Source organism: Nanorana parkeri, unplaced genomic scaffold (assembly GCF_000935625.1).
Source record: "Nanorana parkeri isolate BGI_ZX_2015 unplaced genomic scaffold, ASM93562v1 scaffold1206, whole genome shotgun sequence".
In the NCBI taxonomy this organism is placed as follows: Eukaryota; Metazoa; Chordata; class Amphibia; order Anura; family Dicroglossidae; genus Nanorana; species Nanorana parkeri.
This window is the reverse complement of record NW_017307474.1, coordinates 262150-274621: the sequence shown is the minus strand read 5'-3', so window position 1 is coordinate 274621 and position 12472 is coordinate 262150. Positions and strand designations below refer to the sequence as shown.

The following is a 12472-nucleotide window of genomic DNA, read 5'->3' as shown; positions in this document are numbered from 1 at the left end:
CCCTAAAATTCCTGAATGGGGGGGGGGGGCACATTGCTTTTTTTTCCTAATTTTCAGTTTTAACAACACAACTAAACTCCATACAAATAGATCTGAAAACGGAAACTTCAGATCGATTCAAGTTCCAAATAATGAATATCGAATGGATCCGAATTTCAGAAAACAAAAAACAAATCTGAATCCAAACGAAAATAAAACAACATTTTTGGCCATGCATATGTCTAGTATTTATATAATACTTTTCTGGTGCAAGCAGGGCCCCCCGCATAGTATTCTGTTTTTATGCTAGTTCTGGCTCAAGTCAAATAAAACTATGGATTTTAGTGTTTAATTGTATTTGATAATATTTTGAAATATATTGGGTTTTGTTATTTTTCTGGGATTCATCACTAAGATTCATCACTACAAAGTTTATCCCCCTGTATAGTTATTCCATTTTTCAGTGCAACATAATCTAATACATTAAAACATTTTAGTGACATCATTTTGATTATAGGAGGGGTTATTTCTTGATATGCATAGCAGGACGTGTCCTCATGTCAATTAAAGTATCTGTTTGCATTAATCACACCTTGCCTTGTTATGCAATAGATATGACTGTTGGCATAATCTGTCACAATGTCATACTATAAAGCAGGCCAGCGACTTCCTCAAACACCAACAGAAGGAAGCTGTCAAACCAGCAAGCTTGTGCATTAGGTTCCCTCTGCAAGAGATCACATCATGTAAGTATTATGAGCCTACATTGTGTACATAGGTCAGTGATTTGCTTATGCATTTTTTAAAAACAAATTATCGGTTATTCTGCCTTCCAGGGCTGAGTACCAGTCAGGTTAATATACAAGAACTTCTTTTTTTTTTTTTTTACTGCAGTTTATAAATGAAACCTGTAGTCATTACATATGTGTCCACCTTTTATGTCCTGTGTACCTGCACGTAGGTACACGGGTGAAAGCAGCTATGATGTTTAATGAATGCATTGGGGATGATTTACTAAAAGAATTGGAGAATTTTATAGATGTTTGTATTCAATATTCAAATGGAATTTTCATTATTCAAATAGAAGTTTATTCAATCATCTGAAGCTGTAAGCATCCAATCAGGTGCAAAAAAAATCTGCTTTTTATTTGTAATTGCTCTTGCTTATAACTAGTTATTTGAAGTTTACAAAGCTTCTCGCTGCTCTTTATTTAAAGTTAAAGTGAACCTTCACCCATTAAAGAAAATTCCTCTCATCTCCCCCCAATTCTTACAAAATTGCAGATTTTTTTCACTTTAACTTTCCTAAATGCTTGTGTAGGTCCAGCAACCACTGCCACCAGGAATGCCTAACTTGCTCATCCCAGAAGGTAATGTTTCAGGTCAATATTTCAGGCATGTGTAGATGTGACACAGGTCTGCCAGGTCCTGTAGACCTGGCAGAGACTCACAGGTTGTCTGTACATGTGCAAGATCCCCCACGTGCAGACCACCTCTGCCAGTCTATGGAATCTGGAACAAGTAAAGCTGAGGCGCTTAACTGAAATATAAAGATCGGTCAGAGCGTAATAAAGGATAATGGCTCCAATGAGGCTGCTCACAGCAAAAACAGGCTGTCCCTCAAACAAGGGAACCCAGAACTGAAGATACACATATATAAATTCCAATCAGAGTGCCAAACAAGACAGCACAAGAGTCCAAAAATGTTTAATAGAATAGAATGAGTGCACAAGCAGCAACACAAAACCGCCAACGTGTTTCAGAGGCTAAAGGGCTCCCCCTTATTTAAGGCTTAAACATATTGGGTAGTATTATAGACTCAAATCTGACATCTCATGTTTAGTTTACTCATTTGTTTTGAGATTGTACTCCATCATGGAAGCGGTCTTGGTATCAGTGGCTACTTTACAACACACACAGGGACCATGGGGAACAAAAGTAGCCACCCACTAGAAGGAAGGACAGTATCAGCACCAATTCAGAGATGATTTGAGGATCTACATCTGAGTGATACACAAATAAGATGCATTTTTGTTTATAGTTGAGGTAGTTGAATGCAATTAATAGGTATGGTACTTGAATGCAGTTAATAGGTAAGATACTTGATTGTATTTTCAAGATGTAACTCCTGAGTTTAGTGCCACTTTAACTCCAAGCTGGTGAATGATAAAGCCCACCACTGAATTTTTAATTTCCGATATTTACACAGTGCTAAAATATATTTTTTATACAGCACATAAATAGAAAAAGCCACCCTGGGACTTTTACCCTGAAGGAGCTTACAATTTATTGTCCCCACCACACTTACAGTCCAATTTGAGTGTAGACTGACTAATCTGTCTTTGGATTGTGTGAGGAAACCCATCACAAACACAAAGAAAACATTACATTTGTTTTATTTAAATTATTTAAATTTTTCTGCAATTTTGGGGGAATTACTGGAAATGAGAACCAGTAGGAAATGATCATATTCCATGTGTTAAAATAACTGACCTTCTGTAAGATAATTGCAAACACTGTAGGTGTATCTCTTCGGTGTACTTCTTTTGTCAGATTTTCTGAACTGGTAAAATTATAAATGTAACCCTGCTAACACACATATTATAAACAGCAATCTACTCTAATTTTAAAGTTTTTTTTAATTTTCAAATTAGAAAAAAAAATACTGCAGAGGCTTGTTTAATTCATTTGACTTTCTACTTGTTTATAGGAAGTGCTAATCAAGAAAACAGTGACAATGTTTGTATACGTGCTAATCTGTGCAGCTGTTCTCTATATCTGGTGGTGGATAAGAGATTGCTCAAAGATTCCTACAATTACAGACAAATATGTTCTAATTACTGGATGTGACTCCGGTTTTGGAAACTATGCTGCACGTATATTTGATAAACAAGGATTCCGAGTTCTAGCAACCTGCCTGACGGAAAGTGGAGCTTGTGATCTGAAGAAAGAGACATCAGACCGACTTAAAACTGTATTACTGGATGTGACTGATGCTGAAAATGTACGGAGAACTGCAGAATGGGTGAAGGAGGAAGTTGGGAATCAAGGTAAGTTACCTACTAGAGCGTTTGGCTAAAAAAAAACCTTTCTTGCTGGGACATCATCACTAACATAAATCCTCCTTCTGCAACTTCCCTACTGTTGCTTACATTATCTAGGATTGCAATTTGTATGACACCAGACATTAGGCAACCTGCTAGGTCTTTAAGCCCCTATTCACACCTAAACAATTTGTCTCATGTTTCCCAAAGCACGACAGCGCTCAACATGATGAGTCCCATTTTTATTTAATTCAATGGAATTTCAGTTGTATTCAATCGCACCTGAGCATCATGCTGCCACCCAAAAAAAGTACAGCTTTTTTTCCAGGCAAAATTGTGTTATGTGCCCCATAGGCTTTACTGGGAGCACCTAAAAAAAAGGTGCACCATAAGTGGTCATCTACTCCTAGCAACCTCAGGCACATGAACAAAATGGAGGATTCAGGAGTGTCCATGCTGGATTTGGAGACTTTCTTCTGCCTGGTAAGGGCCCACAAGAACCTCTATGACCTCTGTACTGCCCATTACAAGAACCTTGGCAAATGTTAGAGGGCCTGTGAAGAAGCTGGGCTTGAAGTTTTCCAGTTTTCCATTGGACTCTCTGATAACACAAGACACCACACGGAAAAGCACGAAGCAGATACATGGAAGGTCATGACTATGATGTCACAGAGGATACTACTTTCTATTGACCAAAACAAAAACTCCTGAAATTTAAAAACACATAAAAAGTGTTTCAAAAACGTGCACATGCAGCAAATGCTTCAAAATTGGCTGAAAACAGTAATGCTCAAGTGTGAATGGAAGCTTAGTGGTCTATATATACATGATTTGCATTCGCTCTTTGAATATCTATGAATGTTCGTTTTCGGCAACTCATGCCAAAAATGAATGTTCTTTTGCTGTTTAAATGTACTTTGAGGTAATACTACATTATGGACACTAGATGGAGCTGAGAAGCATAGGAAATAAATCCTATGCTCCCCATAAATATCCTAAGAACACTCATTTATGGCATTAGTTTCCCAAAATGAACATTCACAGAAATTCACAAGTGTGAAGAGCCCTGTGAATTGGTAATTAATAAAACCCTTTAGTGCATTTAAACCCTAAAAATACCAAATCAATATTTTGCAACCTAATCATCCTTTCACTGCTATCTTTTACAATTAACCTGATCATCCATGTAATCCAGCTTTGTGGTTTGTGTTTCCTATTCCAAGGTGACAATGATTACCTACTAACTTAGCATGGCAGGGGTGGCATAGTCAGTCCATTGTGTGTCTGTTAGTATTCCTGTGTGCAGGCTATTCTCATCCTGCTCAGGACAGCAAGGAAAAGCAGGGTTTGGGAGTTGAAATCCAGTGCAAGGTAACAAGGTCACAGGAAGCTACATTTGACTTTGGGTTCTCAGCACCCACTGCTCTGGACTGGCAGAGATTGATGTGAACAGCAAACGGTCACATGACCACTATAAAAATGATCCAAACAACGCTCTACTTTGGATTGGACATTATCCAATGTCTGTAGTTCACCTTCTTGGAACCTGAAAACTTGAGTTCACATCTACTTTAATCTCCTTGTTAACATTGTACTTTTTCAGATCCCTGGTTTATAATTTCCCATCAATAATTTTACCAGATTTCTCCTGATACAAATTGCTCTAAAATTCTCGGCTGGTTTCTGTATGTTGTAGTAAGTCGTTTTACACTGTATGTGTAATATTTTTGGTATGTTCTTTTTGTTTGTAGGTCTTTGGGGTTTAGTAAACAATGCTGGGATTATGGGTACTCTGGCTCCCATGGACTGGCTCTCTCTTGAAGACGTTCGAGAACCCATTGAAGTTAATTTAATTGGCTTAATCCATGTCACCTTGGCCATGCTTCCCATGGTTAAGAAAGCAAAGGGTCGGATTGTGAACATATCCAGTGTTGGTGGAAGAGTGGCTGCTAGTGGTGGTGGATACTTTTGCTCTAAATATGGGGTTGAAGGATTTAATGACAGTTTACGGTAAGTTGTCCATTTAGCTCAAACTATATGTGAACCCTAACAATTAACTTATTTCCTGTTCCTTTTGGTTTGTTAAATATACAATTGCAAAAAACTACCCATTAATCCTTCCAGAAAGCCTTTGGACTCCTAATTATGGACTCCTAATCTTATGGATTCCAAATCTTCCTGTGCTTTCTGCCTGCACTGTTATTCCTTTAGTTGTTCTTAGCTATCTCTGAGAACTACATAACCACATCCCAGATGCGGGGAGACCAGTAGTCATATCCTGTTTCTGTTGTCCTGATTAGTAGGCTGAGTGAGCATTGCCATCTTAGGACTGGAAATCTGTATATCTGGCAGAATCAGCAGGTGAAAATATGAGAATAAAAGTCTAATAAAAAATAAGAAAACTAATGAAAACATCACATCTAAGGATTAGTAAGCTGTAATACAGTAAACTCCCCGTTATCCGGCATCCACAGGGATTGGTAGATTCCAGATACATGTAGTTTCTGGTTGCTTGAGAATTAATATTAAAAATAGGTCTAATTAATGCCATACACCATACTCTACAATAACATAAACTCTGTATTGACTTCATATTAATATTGAAATGCAGTAATCAAAAGCAAATTAAGACAAATAGACACACAATCATTTCCAGGATAATACATGCCGCACATCAGCAAAACAGTGAGTACACAGGGGAATTTTTTTCTGGTTAGATGAGAGTTCTGCTTAGTTGAATACCGATAAACAGAGAAGAGAAAATAACTGTATATTATTTTTTTTTGTTTTCAATTTAAATACACTTTAAAGGACATCTGTCAAGGGAAAATAATGAAAGTTGCCATTGCTAAACTCTCTGTTGAACATGGTTAGTGTCCTGGCTTTCATGCTGATTGTTTGGCTGATGTAGTACAAATATAGAGATTATAGGTGTGGAGAGAAGACATTTTAACAGTTTATTGACATTGAGAGGCTCATTTACCCAGCTTATAGGTGGGAGATTGTCATTTGCACTGCATCACTGCCATTAAATGGAACCAAGGAGCACAGAATTTCCTATTCTCCTTGGCTCCATCTAGCAGCAATGCCGTGCAAATGGTGTTCACCCAGCTATACACTGAGTAAACCAGTGAAGGGGAGCCTCTGGCTATTTCTCCCGCCCGCCTGCCTGCTGTTTACACTGCCATCACTTGTAGGGGTTGACCAAAATCAGGCCCACTGCCTGATGTTTACATTCAGTTGCTGGCTGTGGAATCTTGCCGCTGGCAGATGATCACATAGTCTGGTCACAGGGCTATGTGTTTTTCTGCTGGCACAAGATTCTGCAGCCGGATGCAAACAGAATATCAGCACCTGATTTTGGCCTGAAAGGTGGCCCATAATCGGTATCGGTATCTGTATAAGTCGACCCCTAGTAGCTATGATGTGGAAATGGGAATGCGGGTGAGTTTAAGTAGTTTAGCAAACCACCCAGTCCACAAAAATGTTGTCAGGTCACAGTAAGCCCAACAGGATTAGGAACCTGAATGTACTAGCTGATCAAAAAGTATTTTCCTGTTTTTGCAGGGTTTTTAAAGGGATAAAATACGAGGAAGCGTGCATGTGTTGCAGAGATGTACTGACTTCCATTTTAAGGGTTTTACAATCAGGCACTTAGTGATTAGTTGCTTCCCTTGACTTGGTTTATTGTCATATAAAACGCAGTTTGTATTTCAATGGAATTACACTGAAAAATCCATAGACTATTTCTTTTTTTTATCTCTGTAAAGGCGAGACATGAAGACGTTTGGAGTGAAAGTTTCCTGCATTGAACCCGGTCTATTTAAAACACCTTTGTCTGATCCGATCAAGGTTTTACAACAACGTACAGCTATCTGGAAGAAACTCCCCGTCAGTATTAAGGAAGAATATGGAGAAAACTATTTACAACTAGGTATTTGTTATTTTTTTAGTATGAATTGGTGTGTGTGCGTGTGTTTTTGTTGGAATGTATCCAGTGACCTGTGTGAAATTGGGACAAAGTGTGCCCCCCCCCCTTCCCCAACCCCTAGGGTGGCAAAATTGGCAATGGCTGCCCAGGGAGGTTCAGTTTGCCTTCCTTGGGTACAAAATGAGGCTTGATGGATACAAGGGACAAAAGACAGAGGAGCACCAGATTAGAATCAGACTGATCTCGTATGTTTCAGTCATTTATTTTTTGAAGTTAAAGGAGAACTATAAGATGAGTGATTTCCACTCACCTCATAGTTCTAGCCGACCTGTGACAATGAGACTGTCACAGGTCGGCTCAGTAGATCGGGAGGTGAGCGAACACATACCAGGTTCGCTCACCTCTCGATCCTGTCACGGCTCTCTGCCATGACAGGGGGAGGGGCTGGATTCCCCTCTCCCCGCTCCGATCTGCCAGCGCTGACTGGCGGAACGGACGGGGGAGGGGGCGGGTACAGCTGGCTTTGCCTCTAGATAGGCAGAGCCAGCTGTCACTCACGCAGCTGGGCAGATCCCATCATCTAGGTCGGGATCCGCTCCTGCTGCGGCGTCTCAGTATACCGCGAGCTGTAGCTCGCGGTATACTGAGCTTAGGGTAACGGGAGGACGCTAGTTTGTGTCCTCCCGTTACCCTAAGGAGAACTATTGGGGAAAACACTGACCCCATAGTTCTCCTTTAATATCCAATATCTTTCAGGGGTTAAAATAAAACCCTTTGGAATAAATAAGTGCTGCTTTGTATTGCTGTTAGAGTAGATCATTTGTAGCTTTCTACAAGAAAATTGGATGACCGCATACGGGCTATGTTAGAACTCTTTCTTTATTCTTTTATAAAAGCCTTACATAGGTGATCAATTGAGACCCCTCTGACGCATTTCACGCACACAGTGACTAAGCACCGGTGCGCATGAAACTTGTCAGAGGTTTTAACTCATCGCTTGTGTAAGGCTTTTATAAAAAGAAAAAAAGAAAGTTTGAACATAGCTGGTTTGTGGTCATCTAATTTTCCTGTGTAGTGGCTGTCAGCAAGCAAGCTGGACATGCACTTGGCTATAATAGGCAAGCATTGACTAACCTGATTTTCTTCATAGATAATTTTTAGCTACTGTCAGATCTGAACACAATTTTACTTGAAAAATCAACATAGGGGCTTCAATCCCATAGGTGGTGTCAGTTAAACTTACACAATTCACACACAATTTCTGCACTACACAGACTGGCCAATCCATTCAACTTGTCTTCCTGGTCCAGCATTTCTTCTTACATCAATTCTCTCTTTAATGAGGTAGCCTGAGGCTGTTGACTCAGGCAACATCTCTTTGGATCACATGGGGGGGTAGCAGGCACAGCAGCATGTTTGTTGTATAGTGGAAGCCCTGCTGCACAATGTCTCCCCCTTTCTCCCAGGTTGCTAAGAGCCGGGCGGGTAGATGTGTAAGAGCAATACATATCTTGTCGCCCAGTTCTTAGCAACCTGGGACACTGTGGCCAGTGTCCCACCCAGCTCCTGGCAACCAGTGACACCACTGGTTGCCAGAACTGAGTGGGATGCCAGCCAGAGGATCCCAGGTCTTCAGGTCCACAGGGTCCTTTTTGTTTTTGACTCTTTTATCGACTGGGCAGTTCTCAATGATGCAGATCTGCACCATTACACAGTGAGTACAGTGCATCTTGGTGGTAACCCTCTGGGTGCTGGCCCATGACGCCCTGTACTCTTATTATTTTCTTAGTCGTCTGGGTTAAGTAAAGCTCTTTGTCAATCAACCTGAAAGAATGAGGACATCTTGTGGCAAAGTAGATATGTTGCGGAGGGCAGGTCTGGACTGAAGGTGAGTATTGTCAGACAGTTGTTTTTTTTCCAATCGCTGTGATCGCTCTAGATTTCAGTTAAGCAGCTAACATGAAATCTGCAGCGTGTACAATTTACCTTTGAGGATCCCTCCAATTTTATCAGTCCAGTATATGCTTTGTTCAACAGTACATATCCCTGATGAAGGAAACCCCTTTGCATTGGCTTCTTATGATATAAAAGTCTAATTAAAATGAAATGTGGACTTTACATGTTCTGCTTTTTTCGCTTTGCTCCTTGCAAACCAGTCATTGTATGGTCAGAGACTCGCCAAAAGTGCCTTCTTTGGTTATCACATCTAAAATTGTAGCAACTTGTTATAACGTGTTACATTTTACATTAGAGCTTTTGTTTTGTTTTTGAACTGTTATACAAACCTCAAATGGCCTGCATTGCTTTTCCTCAACTTGGACTTTAATGATCATTTTTTCTGTGCAGATGCTGCAAAGAAACAAAAACTAAACCAGATCCGGACCGCTGACCTGTCCATTGTTGTATGGTGTATGGAACATGCTCTGACCAGCCAACATCCCAGAACTCGTTACAGTGTTGGAACGGATGCCAACTATCTCTGGATTCCATTGTCTTATATGCCAACATTTGTCCAGGACTTTGTCATACTGAAAAACAAAGTAAAGATCCCTACTACCGATGCAATGTAACATTCTGTAACATAATATAAATGTTAATGCCAAAATGTAAAAAAATTATCTTTTTAATTTATTGTTTTAGATAATGTGAATATGATTACTAGCACATAATATTTTAAATACATTCTAAAATATTCATTCCTTGACTATATGTCCATATGACTGCGCTATCTGCTGATGCTGTGTGCGTGATCAATGACTCCGTCTCCTTCTACCTCAGTACAAGTCTGTGGATAGCTAAGTCTTGTAATAATTTTTCAAACTAAGGGGCTGATTTATAAATGTTCTGGCCAGCATGTAGCTGGGTGGATGCCTTTAGCCCCGCAGTAGCACCGCTGGATGACGCTGGGGAACATAGGAGATTCCTAGGTTCTTCATCGCCATCTAGTGGTGCTAGTGCTGTACAATCAGCATCTGCGCAGCAATACGCTTGCTAGAACATTTATTAATCAGCCCCCAAAAGTGTCAGTGTCTATAATATTTCAAGTGATCCCTTTAGGTAACACTGAACCCAGGAGTTAAATCTTAAAAATGCATTTAAGTACTCTAACTATTAACAAAAAAATGTATCTTATTTGTGCATCACTCGGATCCTCAAATCATCTATGAATTGGTGCTGACACTGTCCTTCCTTCTAGAGGGTGACTACTTTTGTTCCCCATGGTTCCTGTGTGTGTTGTAAAGTCACCACTCCAAGCCTGTTCGCATGATGGACTACGATTTCATGTTTAGTTTACCAATTTGTATTGAGATTGTAGTCCATCACAGGAGTGAGCTTGGAGCAGTGGCTGCTTTACAACACACACAGGGACCATGGGGAACAAAAGTAGCCCCCCTCCAGAAGAATGGACAGTGTCAGCACCAATTCAGAGATGATTTGAGGATCTGCAGCCGAGTGATACACAAATATGATACATTTTTGTTAATAGTTAGGGTACTTTAATGCAATTTTAAGATTTATCTCCTGAGTTTAGTGTCACTTTCAGTTACTCTCTAAGTAGTAAAGCAGATGGAATTGAATGGCAACCAGAGAACTAACACACAGAAAGGGGTTTGAAAAGGCAGTATATTGTAGATATTGAAACCCTGTTTTCTTCTATGTTTTGTAAGAGCTGAAAAGTGGCAATTTGCAATTTGTTACAAATGTATTCCGCAAACAAAATCTATTTATTGTAATGAAAACACTTTGAGTGGTCGTTCTATTTGTAACCTTTGGACGTATAGCTGTTTTTTTTTTTAAATAAACAAATACAGGTAAAAACTATTATTACTTTGCTTCATTAGTGTAAATTACATAACCTTCCAACAAGCTACTTTTCATCCCTGTGCTGAATGAATCTGGTATTAAAGGAGATCTAAAGGCATCAGCATCACATTAGCTATTCAGAACAATCATTATGAAATAAATAAATATGCTTTGTTATTATGCTCCAAAGTACGTTCTTACTTTTATAAACACTGCATATCCCTGACTCTTCTGAATAGCAGCTTACAGGCCATCTCATTCTGGGTCATCTCCCACAATGCCACATATCACATGCAGCTGGGCTCCAGGCTGTAGGAGGCTGGTAAAATAAAGAGGTGGGGGGATTTGGGAGGGGCATTGAGGAAGATGGGTGGAGCTGTGAGGGAATAGTGAAAAAAACAATGCTCTTGTTTCTGAGGACACTGCTTTTGCTTGTGTGACTACAATGGGAAATATTAGGGAGGCAGAATGAAATGTGGACACAGGCATACAGGAAATGTACATGCATGTGGATCTCATCTATTCAAAGGTATTTATGGGGATTAAATGGCCACAAACATTTAAAGATACAGGGTGAGTGATGGTAAAATGGCATGCTGAAGCAAAAATATAATTTCCGTTTTATGACTTTAATGACACTTTAAGTATACTGTACATACAAATTGTAAGGCACTATTAGGATTTATTATAAAATGTTTTGAGTTAAAGGAAAGCTGTACTGAGTGGTATATGTGGGCTGACTTCTTGCTCATGTTTTGAATATTGGAGAAAAAAAGATTTATCCGCAATGGGGATTTTTTTCTGTTAGAGCAGTAGGATTGGGGAACTCTCTTCTACATGAACTGGTATCAGCAGAGAGTTTTGCATCATTCAAAAATCGTTTAGTTTCCTCAGAGAACAGTTAACTATGTAACTATTTTGGCCTTGTCATGTCTGCACTCTTAGGCCTCATTCACACGAGAAAAAGTCAGCACGTACACGTCTATGCGGGTGCGGGTGTCCGTACTCGTACGCTGACAGGATGAATCCTGTCTGTGTCCGAGCCGGGACAGCCGCACCCGTACGGACCTGCACTTGGGGTTAGCGTAGGGCGGCGTATGGCCGCGCACTCCCATAGAGAAGGACAGATGCTGCATACTAATCACACGCCGCACCTGTCCTTCCTTGGAGCTGCCAGATACGGCCGCGCAAGCAGCACGGAGCTGTATGTGCCGGCCTTTTCTGGTGTGAATGAGGCCTTAGCACTTTTTGAGGCACTGAAATGAAACATAATTACAGCTAGACCTCAGTCAGTATCATAAACTGCATACTTGTTCTGGGTCACCGAACTAGAAATGGCTGAAGCCATGGGATCAGTATGACGGCCTGGGAACTAGCATTTCCAGCAGAAGAGATCACAAATGACAGCCCTGTACATATTTTGGTTTAAAGGATAACTAGAGTACCTCACTCCTGCCTGATCTTCCCAGTCCCACGTACTGGGAGCAAAACAGCTTTTTCTACTAAGTCTCCAGTCCGGGCATTTACTTGGTCTGCACATGCTCAGAAAAATCTCTTATTCATTCTGATGGAGAGGCCATACACCACTGGGATGTACATTATAATAGATGGGGTCTCCATAGGAATGAATGGAGGGTTTTCAGCACAGAAGCAGAAGTCTGGGAGAGTTCACAGTGATGGTTCTGCAACTTCCAGCAGGCCGTGAAGATTCGGA

The 12472-nt window shown here is 40.3% G+C and overlaps 1 protein-coding gene across 1 annotated transcript; it reads left to right on the top strand.

Annotated features, from left to right (window-relative positions):
* Nucleotides 1–705: 705 nt before the first annotated feature.
* On the top strand, nt 706–9587 carry DHRS9 (dehydrogenase/reductase 9). The gene is made up of 5 exons (XM_018568552.1): nt 706–725; nt 2690–3029; nt 4775–5033; nt 6794–6957; nt 9301–9587. Exons 2-5 carry the CDS (start codon nt 2717–2719, stop codon nt 9522–9524), a joined length of 960 nt encoding a protein of 319 aa, XP_018424054.1. The 5' UTR covers nt 706–725; nt 2690–2716; the 3' UTR covers nt 9525–9587.
* The last annotated feature ends 2885 nt before the right edge of the window (nt 9588–12472 follow it).